Below are 18,638 nucleotides of genomic sequence, written 5' to 3' on the forward strand. Positions count from 1 at the left end.
CCTACTTAGTGCACTACTTTTGGAAAGCGCCTTATATCCCCTTGTCAAATGTACAGCACTGTATAGAGAATAGTGTGTCATTTGTGACACGGATAGGATTGCGTGCCACTTTAACAACCTCTCAGGCTGGAGTGGAACTAGTGGTTTTCAATGGGACAATAACAGCTTCTATCTACCGGAGGGGAGACGCACCAAGTTGTGAAAGCGTTGTCCCACTATATATTCAGCCGCGTTGAGTCATTGTTCTACGATTTAATTGATTCATTAGTTAAGGATTCAGGAGTGGTACTCTTACTTGCAGCTCGTGAGAATATTTACTTGAATAGTTTTTTGCAGTGCGTTTCCTAATTCTGATGCAGTTCCATTGAAACTCAAAACAAAGCCTTGGGCTTGAATACCGTACTGTACGTTGATAAAGTTCTGAAAGAATGACTGGGGTACACATGTACGTCATGTGTCATGTGTATATTGTTTAATAAAGGGCCACCCTGGTAAAAATGACAGACTGTATTTGTTGGTTTTGTGATGTCGCTTGAGTGCCCTTCAGTTTGTGCCACCATGCCAACTCCTTGTCACTTGTTGTCATATTTTGTAATGGAGTTGGCAAGAGCACAAACAGATCTGGGACCAGACTATATAGCCAAGTAGAGTGTTAACTAAATTACTAATCTGTATGCGTTTGTTCTTATCATCCCTCCCGTGTAGATGTCTCATACTGCCACCAGTGCCTTCTGCCGTTCTATCAAGTTGCAGTGTGAGCTGTACCCCTCTCGTGAGGTGGCTATCTGTCTGGACCCCTACTGCGGCCTGGGCTTCGTCCTCTGGTGCCTTTGCAGGTGAAACAGAGAGAGATGGACCCTTCTAGCCACGTCACTGCCCACCAATCACATCACACGCATCTAGCTCTGCTGCGTACACACACACACACACACACACACACACACACACACACACACACACACACACACACACACACACACACACACACACACACACACACACACACACACACACACACACACACACACACACACACACACACACAGCTACTCCTGGACCTCTGTTCTGAAGGAGCCATGCTATGTTCACCCTGCGCCTCACTCAGACCCTCACACACAGTGAGTGACGTCCTCATCGGAATGCACCGTCTCTCAGTACCTACAGATGACAGGAAGCCTGTCTTCTTCAGGCAGACCAGTTAGACCTGTGCCATGCTGGGGCCTTGTCAGGACATAACAGGCCTGTCAGAGGCCCGGGAGGGGGGGGGGGACTAAGCAGGGGGCCAAATGCAGCGCATGCATTATTCTGCTGTGTTTAGCCTCCCACCCGCCTCCTTGTGACGATGACGCCGTTCTGCTCCGCTGTCCGCTGGGCTTTCTTTAATCGCCTCCCCGTTGGAAGCACTCTCTGACATGGCACCACTCAACTTGGCAAATGTTCAGATGGAAATATCCTCAGTGGGGTGCTGTCTCAACACCAGGACCTTGCTAAAGAACAAAGCTGTTTTATTTGCTGCGTGTGTTTCTGATTGATGCCTACGCAAACTAGCCCTGACTTGTTATTCAGTGTATAATTCACTAGCTACTAGTTAGCTGTACTATTAGAAGTTGCATTGGCCTTGATGAAATGGCATTGATCTGGATTATAAATGGAGCCACTGAATACATAATGTAGTTGGCTGTTAGTACACTCATGGTCCCAGGTGTGAAGTTTATGAACTCTTTAAGTTTGTGTGCTCTCAGGCTACGCACTTACTGTATGGTACATGTTTCTAGTGTGTACTACTTAGTTAGTGTCCTGTGTGTACTCACTCTGTGTCTCCTGTTTCTAGTGTGTACTACTTAGTTAGTGTCCTGTGTGTACTCACTCTGTGTCTCCTGTTTCTAGTGTGTACTACCTAGTTAGTGTCCTGTGTGTACTCACTCTGTGTCTCCTGTTTCTAGTGTACTCACTCTGTGTCTCCTGTGTCTAGTGTGTACTCCGGCCACCAGTCGATCCTGATCCCGCCTTCGGAGTTGGAGGTGAACCCTGCTCTGTGGCTGCTAGCTGTCAGCCAGTACAAGGTCAGGGACACCTTCTGCTCCTACAGCGTCATGGAGCTTTGCACCAAGGGCCTGGGCCTGCAGACCGAATCCCTCAAGGTAGGTATCTACCGGCCAAATCACCACAACAAAGATAACGTTTTATTACAATGTGATGACCTGAGAGTAAAACACCTTGACAACTGCTGATGTAAAAACACTGATTGATTGACTGATACGTGGATTGTCCATCAGCCCAGACTCATCCAGCCTGGTTAGTTCTGATTTGATCCAGTTAGTTCTGGTTTCTCCCGTCAGTCTCGGGGCCTGGACCTGTCGCGGGTCAGGACGTGTGTGGTGGTGGCGGAGGAGAGACCCAGGATAGCTCTGACTCAGTCCTTCTCCAAGCTCTTCAAAGACCTGGGCCTCCACCCCCGAGCAGTCAGCACCTCGTTCGGCTGCAGAGTCAACCTGGCCGTCTGTCTGCAGGTACAGTCAGTACCTTCCTCCTCCTCCTCCGGTCCGCAAACCACATGTGCTCTGTCCCTCAACGTCTTATCAAATGTGCTCTTACTAAGTTCAGTATCTTTGGGTGCTGTCTCTCTCTGTCCCCAATCTGTCACCAGTGGGACTCTGAGAGACTGAATGAGAAGGACAACCCCAGCACGCTGGTGATGTCAATGCATCCAACATTTAATGGATCCTATTACCAATGTTCCCACCATAGTAGACAACGGGCTCTTTGATACATGTTAGCCAATGTGTGTTTGTGGCTCTGTTGTCTTGTGTTTGTTGAAAGGCGTGCGACTGTTTCTTGTCATTCTCTCTGCCTCCGGTATATCGTTTGCAAAGCCTTTTCCTCAAGTCTTGGAAGTTCGTGGTGTTTTGTTTTATTTAGAGACTTTGTGAACTCTCTAGTTGCCTTGCAGTTTGCTTGTTTTTTGGGGTGAGGGAGATGAATCTGATTCGATTCAATGGCCTATAGTCATTAATCTGCTTCTGTGACTTAACATGGGAAGCCACAGTTTCCCCAGGGCCAGCCTATGGGGCCTACAGTAATGTTCCTGACAGGGTTTACAGCTCACAGGAGGAGAAGTCAACATGCATAGATGTCCTCTACACATCTCACTCTCTCTGCCCTCTGCTTCTCACCAACGACAAAAACTATTACCAGACATACACTGAGCTATGTGTACGTCTCAAATGGCACCCTATTCCCTCAGTAATGCACGACTGTAGTGCACTATATAGGGAATAAGGGTGCCTTTTCGGGTGTGCACACTATGTCTCTGGAGCTCAGCTGTCCATAAGCATTTACACATGCTGCTACTTCATGCTTTAATTTTGGGCTCATTCTTTTACATGGTTCAACTATTATTTGCAAGCTTTATTATTCAAATGATATCAAATTGTAAGCTTTGCTATTCAAATGTTAATGAGATAGAGATCAGAATACTATTGGCACCAGTTTCAGGTGCACTTCGCTGTTCAATCAATCAAATCTGAAGGATCGACAAAAAGCCCAATCGAGAAGCCTGTTATATTGAATTGTATTTAACACCATTATTTAACATGTATAGATTCTTCCCTCTTAAACTCTATTGTAAATAAGCGATTACCTCTGACTTACTGCATGCTACTTTTCTTAACTTGAGTATACGTCCCACAATTTGACTTAGGGCCCCCAGAAGGCTAGGGCCACCTCTGACTGGATGTGTGGGTATGTATTTGAGGGTATGGATGTGGGTACGCGGACTCGCGAGCCACTACAGCCCCTCATGATGAGTTCGGATGTTTTGTGGGCCCCCCAGCCTTATCGAAGTTGCCCAGCCCTGATCAATCCCTGATCAATACTATCAATGAACTCATGTAAATGTAACTGATCATGTATAAATGTCCCAACATGTGCTAACATTGATCTATTGGCTAACATTAATAAGCCTAGAACATAACTTCTTTTTTAGTTTAAGGCTGCTTCTGTTTTTTTTGTTTCCCATTTCTATAGTTGACATTTTTGTTTTTTTTTACCCCCCTCTGTTGTTTTGCATAACCCCACCCACATCTTATACTTCGTTTTGTCTTCGTCCCCCTTCTTCCTCCCTCCTCCCCCTTATTTCTCCTTCCTACCTCCTCCTCACTCTCCTCCTGCTGCTGCTATAGCCTCACAGGCTGGGGAAGCTTGCTGACCAGGTAGGGGATTTTCACGTTCGCTAATCACCCTCTTCATCAGGTGTTGTGAGCAGGCAGGGGAAGGGAGGGTGGGGCAGGGGACGGGTTAGGTGGGGTGGGGGTGGGGGGACAGGGTAGAGAACAGGTATAGCAGTATATTGGGACACAGGCACAGCCATTCTCAACGCTTCTCAGTAGCTTTCTAGGTGGACAGGATGTGTGATTCAAAGGTCAGTTACAGTGATGTGATTTAAGGGTTATATGGTGATATTGGGGCCATATTTGACTTAACAGGGAAAGGCAACCGTTGCCACTCTGGTGAGCTGTTATAGGCTGAGTTACGAATGGCACCCTGTTCCCTATATAGCACACCTCTTTTTGACCAGGGCCCTATGGCCTGTGGTCAAAAGTAGTGCACCATCTAGAGGAAAGGGTGCTATTTGGGACATGTGCACACATACTGTTTTGTTTGTGTAGCAGCAATATGTTCTACTGTCTAAAGGTGCCATTTGAGACCCCTCTTAGCAAAGCGCTCAGCACTTAGAAAAAGTCATCTTGTTAAAATGAAATCCCTGCAGTACTGAAACGTTAACCTGTGCTGGGCCAACTTGTCAAGTGTGGTCATATCATATCAGTGACAGCTTCCAGTTTGCCTTGAGATGGATACTGCCACAGCTCACCAAGACTGCTTTCCTTCTGAGACCCAGAGAGACAGAAGTGCAGTGAGAGTACAATACCATCATGTCACTTGTATAGTACTATATTAGAGTGTTAATAGTCCAAATTAGCCTCCGTGAACTAAAGCACATTCCCGATCTGAACAATTCTAGTTTAGTGCAGTGTGACTGCAGTATTTGCAGTAGTAGTAGTATTGTCATAGTGTAGGCCTGCTCGATGTTTGAGTGACTGTAGCTAAATACTGTAATACCGTACTATTGCGATACTGCTGTAAGACTGTATAGTGTGTCCTGTTTAACGGTACCTTGTGTTCTGGTCTGCGTGTACTCAGGACTGAGTCAGGATCTAGCATGTGTAGCTCTATGGCTGGTCTGAGTCAGTCTAGCATGTGCAGCTCTATAGCTGGCTGTCTGGCTGGAATGAGTCAGGATCTAGCATGTGTAGCTCTATGGCTGGTCTGTGTCAGTCTAGCATGTGCAGCTCTATAGCTGGCTGTCTATGGCTGGAATGAGTCAGGATCTAGCATGTGTAGCTCTATGGCTGTCTTTCTCTCTGGTGGTAGATGCTGCTCTGCTGCTTCCTCTGCCAAAGCCTTAGCCATGCTATTAAAACATGCTGCTGAGTCACGGGTGCACTGCAATCTACCTGGGGAGGGCCGGGGATGGCTCTAGTCCAGGGCGTTGAGGAAAGTGCCACATCAGCAAGCTGCATGTAACACCCTGGACCAGAGCTAGGCTGAGGAAGTCTGGGGAGGGGAAGCTGCTCTGTGCTTTCTCTATTTCTTTGTTGGCTGGTTTCTCCTCTTTATTCATATGGGTTTTTTGGTTGTTCACTAACCTACTAGATAGAAAATACTATCAGACACGCACACTACTGTTCAACCTGGTGCCTCTGTGTTCAATGTAATGTATGTTGGGATTGTGTTGTTCTGTCTGTGGCTTTGACTCTCGTGTCTGGCCAGTCAAGCCTCTCTACTGAACTGTCAGCTTTCAAAACCATCTATTGAAGGGACAGATACAGATTGTGTTTGCTCGTTCAGACATGATGCACTATATCACCATGTCTACCTCCTCTCTCTCCTTCCATCTGGTAGTGTTCTGTTCTCCCTCTCCTCTTAAAAAAAACAAAATGTTTTTTTTTGTTGTTTAGTGGCTTCTTTCTGTGTTTGCATGAGGTGGATCAGACTGGATCTGATCTCAGAACAGTTTTTAGATGCACCTTTTTTTTGTGGTTACGTTTTTCATTTTCCTTCTGCTCTGGGGCCGTATCCACAAAATTGGTCGTACGTGCTGAGGCTAGAGACATTTTACTACTACTATGGGTCAAAATAAAGCTAAGCATGAAGCTTAGTCAACAGATATTTCGAAGACCTCATGAGGTGTCCTAACCAGTTAGGAGTTACCAGCAGGTGTCATGATAATAGAAAATAGATCGTAGAAAAAGGCAAAGATTCAGTGGTTCCTGTTCCATTGCAGGCAATTGATTTGGAGTTGTTGAAAGACATTTTTTATCAACCTATAAATAATCTAGACCTACATGCAACAGTAGCCTCATAAGATTTTGACAATGATTTCACATGATATGCCTAATTACTTCTAACGACTAGGTTTATAAATAATCTCATTTTGTTTTGTGTGGATTATTTCATCAATTAACCTATATCATGTTATTACAAGTTATCCTTGAGAGCAATATCACGTTTAAAAAAAGATGCCTGAATTGGGCATGCCTATAAATTGGCGATTGAAAGCTAGGGCCTATGTTAACTTTGATTGTGCTCGGTGAAAATGATAGACATTTCAAAAGTTTTCTGCTATTTATCGGCAAGTAAAAATGAACAGTCGGCAAAGTGGTCGTGTTATGCGAAAACAAAGCAACTCGTCGTCCGCCACGAATGACGCATCATTCACACAAGTTTGGTCAAAATCGTCCCAGTGCTGTCTGAGAGATCACGTGTGACTAAAGTACGAATGAACGTACTGATGGAGACCGATCTACAGTCCCATCCCCGATTTTTATTGTGGGAGTTAATTTCTAGCAAACGTTTGACCATTGCTTTCAACCACAACCAGACAGTGGTTGTCAGAAGCGTGCACAGCTGGCGACGCTTCGTTGCGATTGGTTACCTTTTGCAACCCTGTCAGTGAGCGTTATCCCACATTTTCCTTTGCGGTACCTCAAACTGTCGGTGCTTTGTGGATACGGGCCCTGTTCGGTTCTTTTAGGTTTTTACTGACTTCAACCTATTCTTGTTGTCCTCTTCCACAACCATGGTATGTCTGAATGTTATAGTTAGTAAGCCATTAGGATTAGTATTGTTGGTTGGACTTGTCGCAAAGCTGCCATTCACAACCAGTGTGATCTGTAGGCATTCTGTTAAGCACTAACATGCTAGTAGCATCTAGACAGCGCTGTGTTCATGGTTCTGTAAGGCAGCAGACATCCTAGCTCGGACACAAACCCTGGCATGTTGTCATTCTGCAGGGAACTTCAGGACCAGACCCAACCACTGTGTATGTGGACATGAGAGCGCTGAGGCACGACAGGTAAGGGCATGCTCCTATCAGAACATCCTCTTGAGCATTTGTTGAGATGAATAAATGATTGGATAAATTAGCTGTATAGTTCACCAAGTGGTGCATTTTCTGTTGTACTGTTTATTCTGTGTCAGTGAGTGACACACACAGGGGGGGGGGGTTCTTCAGAATCAGAGGTATGACATCTATGCCAACAGAATGTTGCTCACAACCAAAACCCAAAACAATATCTTGGACCATGCTCGCAATGACATTGAAGACTCAAATCAAATTGTATTTGGCACACGTGCAAACAATGTAGTTTTATGAAAACGCCTATTAAAAAAAAGAAAAGAAAGACCCAGCAGTAAATAACAATAGCGGGGCTCTATACAGGGGGTACCGGTTCAGAGTCAATGTGCAGGTAATGGAGGTAATATGTACATGTAGGTATAGTTATTGAAGTGACTATGCATAGAGAATGACAGAGTAGCAGCAGTGTAGAAGAGGGGAGGGGACAATGCAAATAGTCTGGGTAGCCATTTGATTCCCTGTTCAGGAGTCATTACCTCTGCAGGGTCCATTTACAGTGGAATAGTTCCACCACATTGTATGCATAAAGGTTGGAGCCAGACGCATTCCCTGTGACACTAAAATAGTCCGATACAACTGGCTATGGAGCCTCTAGCTGTGTTCGCATAGTCTGACATTAAGATTACAAACGGGTCTTTAAGACGGCCTGGGGTCAGAACAGTGGGTCTACGTCCCTCTCCCACACCCAGTCAACACATCAATAGGACCCAGCTTTTAGCTGCTCTGGACTAAGGTACATCCCAAATGGCACCCTAATTCCCTTTATAGTGTACCACTTTTGACAAGCGTCCATAGGGCTCTGGTCAAAAGAAGTGCACTATATAGGGAATAGGTTGCCATTTGAATGCCGACGGAGTCTGAGACACAGTGTACTAGCAGGGCCACAGCATGCTGCACATTGGGCCTCACTGCTCACAAATATAGCTGCTGCTATTCACATACACACTGTGATTATAGACAGTCGTTTTTGTCTCCACCACTGTCCTCCTCCCTGGGATGTAGCTATTGTGTTTGTGTCGAAAGTAAAGTATAATTTGTAGACTAAAATTGCTTGTATAAACTGCTGCAGTGGATGAAATGTGAAATGAAAGGTTTCAGAATGTAATCTATTGCTCTCCAGTATCCTTTAGTCTTGATGATGAAGTGCTCGATGAGGACGACTAGCCAGCTGACACGCTGACTCACAGGGTGTGTCTCAAATGGCTCCCTATTACCACAGGGCTCTGGTCAGAAGTAGTGCACTATATAGGGAATAGGGTGCCATTTGGGACGCAGTATTGGCTCAAAGGCCCAGTAACTCTTCACTTCCTCCCTCCCTCACAGGGTTCGTCTGGTAGAGAGAGGTTCTCCACACAGTTTACCACTCATGGAATCTGGAAAAGTGAGTCCCTTCCTGACTTGGTGAATGAACAAATGAATGGTTGTCATTTACATAGGACATAGGGTAGACTGTGAAGTATTTTTAATCACTGAGATTAAACTGTAATGTTTATGCTGTGCTGTGATTCGTCTGGTCGAGGAGTTAGTTTCCACAGCAACCCATCCCCATAATTGAGGAAGTGTAGGTGAGAGTTAATTGTGCCCCGGCTGTGGCAGCGCTCTGCTCTGTTTCACATGGACCAGACAGGAGATCCGGATCAGTCTGTAAAACACAACAATGAGGCTTTTTTTCCCGTCGCAACATTAAATCCTGTTACACAGTTTGTGGTCGCTTACTAAATGGCGCCCTTTTGGGAGAGAGAGGGAGTCGGGCCACTTCACTGTGCCGCAACCCAGTAAATCAGTTACATAAATGGCCTCTCTGAAAGGAGAGAGAGGAGTGGAGAGATGAAAGCACTAATCATCTCTTCCTTAATGCCATCAGATTCTACCTGGGGTTCGAATTATCATCGCTAACCCGGAGACCAAGGGACCGCTGGGAGACTCGCATCTTGGAGAGGTTGGTTGAGACATAATCACTCACTCATTAAACTCAATACAAGCTACAATAAATTGGGCTACAATAGTCTCTCTCTGTACTTAAGTGTCATAGCTCATTAGATATTCACTCTCTCATTAGACTAAACTACAATAGTCTCTCTCTGTGTACTTCAAGAGTCAGCCCACATAACTTCAGTCTCACTTGATGTTAATAAAGGGAAATTTCACCATTTTTAAACTTCATATTCCAGCACCACCCCAAACAGCAACATCTGTAACAATGGGGCGTTTCTATGTTTTGTAGTAAAATATATAGCGGAAGATGGTTTATCCAATGACCTCATCAACCAATTAGTAGGCAATGCCATTGGTTCACATCACAGGATGCACACCGATGATGTCATTGGGAACACTGTCTTCTTCTCTGTTTTACTACAAAACATAGAAACACACCATGTTCACAGATGTTGTTGATGGTGGTCTCCCTTTAAGGAGCACACCATTAATATCTTAGATATCCAGTATAATGTTCTAAGATCAGTAAGTGTTATGTAATTAGTCTAAAAGTACACATCTGTCACTGGATTGGTCTGTACACAGATCCACTATAACATGTTTGATATTAGCGATACGTCCAGTGGTCCTGTGAGTTTAAGGGCTGAGTTGTTCTGAATTAATTTGGGTAAACAATCATACAACTAGACATGGATTGGATCCCCAGAGGATCTCACTTAAAAAGCATGAATTAAAACATTGAATTGCTGTCCTGCTCACAGATCTGGGTATGCAGTGGACACAATGCCAGCGGCTACTTCACAGTGTATGGAGACGAGGCCCTGCAGTCAGACCACTTTACCTCCCGTCTGAGCTTTGGAGACACACAGACAATCTGGGCCCGCACCGGATACCTGGGCTTCCTCAGGAGGACCGAACTGACTGATGCCAGCGGGGGTAAGCTACGTGTTCCCTTCATTACCAAATCTACTTATCATGCATACTTTCACAGGTGAGCTTCACATCCAGTAGCAGCAGTTTGTTATTATGTGGGTGTGTGTGTGTGTGTGTGTGTGTGTGTGTGTGTGTGTGTGTGTGCAGAGCGACACGATGCCCTGTACGTGGTGGGGGCGTTGGATGAGGCCATGGAGCTGAGGGGAATGAGGTACCACCCCATCGACATCGAGACCTCCGTTATCAGGACGCATAAGAGCATCACAGAATGGTGATGACTGTAACTTCATAAGGCTACATGATAAGCATCCTGATAAAATACAGTAGCTTGGGGATTTGTGGTTCTGGTGTAGCTCAACGTTTTCGGGACATTTTATCCAAGAGAGAAAGCAAGTAGGCGGCCAGTACGATGCAGAAAAACTTTAGTTAACTATATAAAGGTCAGATGTATAGAAGGATCTGATCAGCCTATTGTATATATCGAATCAGGACAAACGCATGCAGTAGGGGCATTTTACCAAATGATTTTCTGTTCAAATATCAAGCTGATTATGTTCAATTACAAGTTGTTAATGGTGACCAGTTGAAATGCCCTAGATTGACTTACTGTTTGTTGAAATGGCAGAGTAGCTAACTTACAACATGCACAGTACCTACTTATACGGTTTGTTGTTGCAGTGTTCACATGTATCAACCTCCTGGTGTTGGAGCTGGATGGTTCAGACCAGTAGCTCATGTTGTTTAACCTGACTGAACCTGACTACCTGTCTGTCTCTCCCTTGCAGTGCGGTGTTTACGTGGACCAACCTCCTGGTGGTGGTGGTGGAGCTGGATGGGTCGGAGCAGGAGGCCCTGGACCTGGTGCCCCTGGTGACCAACGTGGTTCTGGAGGAACACTACCTGATCGTGGGGGTGGTGGTGGTGGTGGACATTGGGGTCATCCCCATCAACTCCCGGGGGGAGAAGCAGAGGATGCACCTCCGGGACGGCTTCCTGGCCGACCAGCTGGACCCCATCTACGTGGCTTATAACATGTAGCCTGCCAGCTGGAGACCTACTAGACCATAGACAAGGCCTTGAACCGACGGGCCGAGCTTTATGTACATACTGCAATGCAACAGGACCTCTGGTCTCTGAGGAGGGGGAGAGAGGACCTCTGGTCTCTGAGGAGGGGGAGAGAGGACCTCTGGTCTCTGAGGAGGGGGAGAGGACGTGAGTCCTGGATCCAGGCGCTCGCCTAGTTTGTGGGACGTTGCCGCTAGTTCAAAACAAAAACGCCTAGAATTGTCAGGAACAGGAGACTGGTTAGTGTGGTGAAAGATTGGAATGGAAGGAGCTCTGTGTGTCGATGATGGGAGAGTGCCAGTCTAGTTGATTAGATTTGAGCTTTTTTGGTTATTGCTTTAAGTGTGTATATATTTTCATGTTGCGTATTGCTGAAGTCGCTTGTTGTTTTTTATCTGCCCTCTAAGAGGTCAGGGTATTTTTAAAGAATATTTACACGCTGTGGCAAATGGTATTTTATGTTGACCTTTTTTTATATCAGTCATTACAAATACAGATATGTTTTGATACAGGACATATCAAGTTTGTGCTTGAACTTTACAATATGAGGTAAAACATATTGTTTTATTTTTGTTTTTTTTACCAACTACGTTTTTAGTTCTGTGCTAACATTTATTTTTTTGTGACAACTGTCCCAACTACAAGGGAAACCAGTGAGAAACCAGTGGGAAACCAGTGAGAAACCAGTGAGAAACCAGTGAGAAACCAGTGAGAAACCAGTGAGAAACCAGTGGGAAACCAGTGAGAAACCAGTGAGAAACCAGTGGGAAACCAGTGAGAAACCAGTGAGAAACCAGTGAGAAACCAGTGAGAAACCAGTGTGATTATTTCAACTACAGCAGCCTTTTACTCAGTTGTCTTGTTCAATATCATTATACTTCAATTGAAGGAAAACACTATGTTATTTCATATCATGTAAGTATGTACAAAAACTGATTTTAATTTATTTTGTTCACTTTAGAAGTATATGAGAGAGGACATTCAAGAATGTTTTAATCTTGAATATTTGCTAATATAAAAACAAAGCATTGTATTATCTTGAGTGAATACTAGTATCACATCAAGTATATCAAATATAGATCTATATTAATTAAAAAGACCTAGGATTCACCAAGGAAAATGTGTGCAGTTATTGAGAGGACAGTCTGAATCCTTATAGTCATCCCCTTTTATGTCCTTCAAACAACTCAACATGTTCAGCTCTGTGTACGTCAGACATCATGCAGTACTGCATTTCAGAGATAAACAGCTCTGAAAGGATCAAAAGCACTTTTTGAGAAATGTCTGTGAGAAGGATGATGGTAGAAACGCCTCCGGCGGGAGTGATGATGAGTATGTCTTTGTGCTGGCATGTCAAACACTTGTTTCTGAAACAACAGGTTGGAGATCTTCACCAGAATTTAATAAAAAGTTTAGTCCTTAATATTTTTACATTGAGAGACCAATCAGGGCTCCTATATTGATGTCAGAGGGGAAAATTACAAGACAACACTTTTACGGAAACCCTTTAGAGGAATAAATCCTGAGGCAACTATCATAATGTGGAAGAGCAGTTTTGGGGGAGAGTGAAACCTTAAATCTGTGTGGAAACATACATGATTTGATGGTAAAGTTCATGGCTAAGAATGTTTTAGTTCAACACATTAGAATCTTTAAAAGCACTTTCTAGTATCTACACAGCATTCTTTTTATTGGCAAGAATGACCCTGACTTTTTTTTTAAATCAAAAAATGTCTGAACTGAGTTGGGATAAGTCTTTGAATTAAATAAATATTTCAATGATTTTGACTATAAAATGTTTGTTTATTGCAGCAGTACACAGTGTTTAAATTTTAGCAGAGCAATTAGGGTTAAGTGCCCAGCTAAAGGGCACATTGACAGATGTTAACTGGTCGGCTCGGGATTCAAACCAGCGACCTTTTGGTTATGGGCCCAACGCTCTTAACTGCTAGGCTACCTAACTGCTGTTTGAGGTTGCATCTCAATGTAATTCTATCATATGCCCAAGCATATTTGATATGTTACCAATGAGATTTTGGGTTTTGTTGACTTTGTTCATACACACATTACATAGCAAGTTTTCCATATCTTCCATGGTCGTATAATGTATCATGAATCAAAGCCATCAATCAATCAGTTTGCTCTATTACGACTTTAAAAAGATATTTAACCTAGACTGACTGATGCGAAATAACAAATACTGAGTCAGCCAGCCTCAACAGCGCAGTCTGTGCACATCGGAACTATTTAATGTTTTGCCACTTGTTATATTTTGAAAGGCTTATCTCAACCGAGGCAATACATTCTACTCACAAACATTACAGTGAACCGTTTCTAGAGATTTACAAAGTAACAGATGAGTGTGTGCTAAGCTCATAGCCCTCGGTTGAGACACGCGTTTATACTGTTTCATAGCTGTTCATTGAAAAATGATAATTGTCCCATCCTATACTTGTCGCAGTGCTGTATATCTACTTGTTGCAAATTCATCTGGTACACTGCTGATATTTGGTGGCTTTCATTAAAGAGATCTGAGCCATTCCTATTGTGAAAAGGTTTACACAGGTCTACCCATATGAAAATCTAATCTGAAGATGTGTATTACGGTTTTCAAAATGTATTACAAAATCCATCAACTATGGCAACTTTCATACATGCATATATTTGTTTGAGTGTAGTGAAATATGTAAGGGATAATCAAGGGGCTGTGTGTTCTAGAACGATGAGCACAATGTGCTAGTGGCGTTGCATTATTTTCCAGAGAATGAAGAGCCTCATGTTGATTATCCCTTTTTATACCACTGCAAAAATGTGTTAATTTGCAGGTACAAATGTTTCAACATCCACTGAAGTAGCTAGCAAGTAGGTAGTAGTAGTAGTAGTAACCAAACAAACATACTTGCTCGTTAGCTAACAAACCATCAGTCCTAGCTTGCTGTTATGAAAATCGATTTAACAATGGGAAATAATGTTTTAAATTCAACTTTTGCTTTTAAAAGCAGATCAAACATAGAACATGTAATGAACTACAGCCATTGAATTATACCATGCGTAATAGGGAAATAATGCACGCTCTAGAATGCCCTTCAAGCCAATCAGAAACAAGTATTCAACAATGTCATGGTATAAGTTACAAGAATAACTATTTCAGTGTTTGCACATTGGAGCATTTAATGGAAGTAGCACAATATAGTCTTTCTAATTCATGTAGTATATTTTGACAGATTTAAATAGGCTCCTTATATTTGGGATTTTGACATATTTTTGTAATGAAGTCCTAATTTTGGGAATAGGTTTACATGTTTGCTTTTAGTGGTTATTCCGTTAATTTATTTCCATAAAGTCTTAGGCCTACTGTATCTACATGTTTGGGAATATCTTCAAATAAAACATTTTTCGGTATGAAGAAAACAGCTGGATTGGAAATCTAGAACTCACTTGTGAGCAAGTTTGCATGGTTAAATGTAAATACTGTTGGTGGCTGAAAACAAATACAATTAAAGCTGGGATTTTATTATATTGCAGCTTTTAAAAGCAATGTGGGAGTGAGGAGATGAGAGAGGCATGAGGAGATGGGAGGCAGGATTTGCTGCGAGATCTGCTTCACAAATAGAACTTGACTCCTATTTTAGGCCTTGGCAACGCAGACGTTCGTTGGCGCATGTCAGCAGTGTGGGTGTGTAACAGTATAATTTTAAACTGTCCCCGAACCAGGGACCTTCTGCACACAACGACAACATTCACCCTTGAAGCATCGTTACCCATCGCTCCACAAGAACCGCGGCCCTTGCAGAGCAAGGGGAACTACTACTTCAAGGTCTCAGAGCAAGTGACGTAACCGATTGAAACGCTATTTAGCGCACACCGCTAAGCTAGCCGTTTCACATCCGTTACAGGTGCAATAATTGAAGATTATAGATTTCTAAATGTATTGGCGCGAGCGGTGTAGTCAGGGTGTTACAGGCCGACTACACCGCTCGCATCGCAAAATACATTTAGAAATATATATTATTAAATTATTGCACCCACACTGCTCATGCACACCAAGGAGTGTCTGCGTTGCCAAGGGCTAAAAAATAAATCAGTTCTATTTCTGACGCAGATCGAGCTGCAAGTCCTGCTTCTCCCATCTCTTCACTCGCAATATAAAATCAAGAGAAGGAAAAGCCTGGAAGGAAGAGAGATGACTAGAAATTATTCAGTTGATCGTTTTATGTGTGGATTAATTGTCTGAGTAGAGGACCTCCGTGCATTTCAGGTAAAATAACTCTGTTTATATTCTAGGACAAATTTTCTAGCTAAATTGCCATAAACTTAATGCTATTCGACCTGTCCCCAAATTAATGTAATTGGTTCAGAGTTTGTTTTCATATTTAATTAACCTGCGTGTCGTGATCGCGTTTGGTGTGGGGGGACAAAATATATTTATGCACGATGACGCACGCGCAGCCAGTCTGGGTTCCGTGTTAGGAGACTGTTTGGGAAACTGATCAAGCTTGCGTAGGTTCATTCAAGTGCGAGGAAGGGCTGCGTTAGTTTGAATTCAGTTTAAAGGCGATGTTCGTGTCCGCATTCACGGTAAACGCTGCATATGTCGGCTCAATAGGAAATTACATTAAAATGTTTTACGAGGATCTTTCTCGATATGGAATGAATCCAGCCCAAAGTCTTTCATCGCGGTGAAAGCGAAACAAATGACCTATTTGAATCATCTTCATGTCTTTGGCGAACTCTCATTTTCCCCAACGTTGGCTATATGGAATTAATGTTTTTCACATCCTATAATCACAACCATTAATTTAGTGTTGACACTACCTGCCTTTTTCAAGAATAGGGCCGGGATTTAACCGGATTGCCTTTTCGGCAATGTTTCCGCTTTCACGGTAAACATGCATGTCGGTTCAATTGAAAATGACCTGTAAATGTCAAGCACACTTACAGGGATCTACCATTGATCGGATTGAATCCTAGCCTATGGTAAGGCAAACAATGAGAAAAAGTATGTTTGAAAATGTGTTTTTTTTGCGCAGCAAATATTGTTTTACTGATCCAAAAAGTACTTAAGTTCAAGAAAACTATTTTTCTGTCTTACCCTGAAAACTTTTGAGATATTTCTCAGGTTTCAACCCAAATGGCACCCATTTATTCATTTAGTGAACTACTTTTGACCAGTTACTTCAATCCATATCATGGAAGTTCAGCGTTATTGAAATTGAAAGGCAATGTTCCCGCATCAGCGAAGACTGCATTCACCTTACACCCAGCAATATGTTGGCTCAATCAGAAATTACCTGTACATTTCTAACCACTCAATCTGTAACGCTTCAGTGATAGCTTGAATAGAGCCCTAAAATACCCTCAGATGGACATAAATGAATATTCAACTACAGGAACTTTAATACATTTATTCTCCATGTTAGCACATAGAATATATGTATATACATATTGCTAGCTAATGCGTTAAAATGCCAGTAGCATAGAACATTTTAAAGGTCGACCTTGGACAAAAATAAACACTTTAAAACTGTATAACTGATCAATGCACGTTCAAAATTGTTTGGCCTCAGAAATGCCAAGTCTTACCGACGTCTACAGCTTCTGGTCTAAAAAAAAATCCTATGAAATGACGTCAACACATACTGGATAGGTTATTGGCTAGTGACAAGTTTAGCTAACGAACTAGCTACGTTGGAATGACGTCGATTAACCACAAAGTACACCCCATTTCTGTTCGAAAATTGAGAACGAGACGGACCATTTTTCGTGCCCAATGTCGACCTTTAAGCCACGATTAACAGTGTACATCTGGACAGGGGGGGAGGTTTTAGATGTAGTCGTGTGTGAGACGTTACCCTTTTCTCGACAGAAAAGTGAGAATTTGCTAGAATGCAATTTGAAGGGAAAATATAATTGTCATATTGCATCATTTTCAGGAAGTACGACGCTCTTTTAAAATGAGAGAAAAAAAGGAACATAATATGCACATCGTACTCATGCAAGTTTCCAGAAATACTTTAAAACGTGAATGACATCAAAATATTTCCACAAAGGGAAATAACTAATTAATACAGGGATGGACAAATACATCCTCTATCAGTAAACAATACAATTATCAGATCGGATTTAACTCCTATGCAACAACACTTTCCGAAACAATGAAGACCAAACATTTGTGTTAAGGGGAGTGGTTGAGGTCTGGACAGTGATACTCACCTCAGTAATAGATAAACAGTTGACCAATTAAGAAGAACTGCAGGGGTCTACTGGTTTTCAAGGCAACATATCAACAGCTTAATCTGATTCCCAATTACATTGGTCCTCTCTCTTAGCCTTACTAATAGAGGGCAGATGAGTTAACTACTGCCTGCAGCGTGCCAATGGTGAACTACTTGCAAACCTCAGCATTGTTAATAACTTCCATTAGAATGCACCATCAGTGTGTGTCGCCTTTAATCGCATTAGAATGACATGGTGTAAAGGAACCAGTTTATTTACATGTGCAACCATGACAAACAGAATATGATTTTGTTAACACCATGAGACAGGGAGGGAAAGGTTGTGGCATTCGTGCAGGGCATCAGGATTCTGTTCAGTCTCCTGAGGAAGTGTATCAGGATTAAACACAACATGATTACATGTGGCAAATCAGGCAGTTTGTTCATTACTTCTAAAACATTACACTGCTTCTCTGATTGAAAAACAACAAAACAGACTATGGGTTAGGGTACGAGAAAAAGAGATTGAAAAGAAATAGTCTACGCCATTATTTGTCATCGTGTTCGAACGAATACAAAAAAATTGTGTTAGCTCTGAAAAGTGATACACTTTGTCGGAGCTAACGGAAGAGCGAGAGTTGCCATCATTGAAAACCGGGTGTCCAAAACTAGGCAAAATGAATGCAGGGGATGACCTTTCCTCTGTTCAGTCAGCTCTTCATAACTAAGGAAACAGCCACATGGACTTACAATAATGGCTGACTTCCCAAGTAGCCTCTTGGTTAGTACTTCTGTTCTAAATAAAATTGGCAATTACATTACCCTTTAAGAAATGATCCAAGACAAGTTAAGCAAAGGATAACACTATTCAGACTCCAGTAAGAAAAAATACAAAGTACTAAAAGATAAGCCTGATCACCGTTGATATTTGCATATTTTATATTGGTCCATCCGTATTCATTGTCTATGGGGAAACCAAGATACTTTGCAAGCTTGTTATTTTTCTAGTAATA

The 18,638-nt window shown here is 42.7% G+C and overlaps 1 protein-coding gene across 18 annotated transcripts in view; it reads left to right on the top strand.

Annotated features, from left to right (window-relative positions):
• LOC124009715 (disco-interacting protein 2 homolog C) overlaps positions 1-13,206 on the top strand; it is a 257,605-nt gene extending 244,399 nt beyond the window's left edge. For 16 of the 18 annotated variants that reach the window (XM_046321805.1, XM_046321808.1, XM_046321809.1 and 13 more), the window contains 10 exons: positions 706-836; positions 1,973-2,141; positions 2,340-2,510; positions 4,182-4,211; positions 7,353-7,414; positions 8,801-8,858; positions 9,342-9,416; positions 10,174-10,348; positions 10,493-10,616; positions 11,131-13,206. In XM_046321805.1, the coding sequence (XP_046177761.1) occupies positions 706-836; positions 1,973-2,141; positions 2,340-2,510; positions 4,182-4,211; positions 7,353-7,414; positions 8,801-8,858; positions 9,342-9,416; positions 10,174-10,348; positions 10,493-10,616; positions 11,131-11,383 (1,248 nt within the window). In that variant the 3' untranslated portion in view covers positions 11,384-13,206. The remainder of the gene's footprint in view (positions 1-705; positions 837-1,972; positions 2,142-2,339; positions 2,511-4,181; positions 4,212-7,352; positions 7,415-8,800; positions 8,859-9,341; positions 9,417-10,173; positions 10,349-10,492; positions 10,617-11,130) is intronic. The other 2 variants (XM_046321811.1, XM_046321823.1) reach the window with 1 other exon arrangement.
• Positions 13,207-18,638: the final 5,432 nt, after the last annotated feature.

The sequence above is a fragment of the Oncorhynchus gorbuscha genome, linkage group LG22 (assembly GCF_021184085.1).
Source record: "Oncorhynchus gorbuscha isolate QuinsamMale2020 ecotype Even-year linkage group LG22, OgorEven_v1.0, whole genome shotgun sequence".
Taxonomy (NCBI): Eukaryota; Metazoa; Chordata; class Actinopteri; order Salmoniformes; family Salmonidae; genus Oncorhynchus; species Oncorhynchus gorbuscha.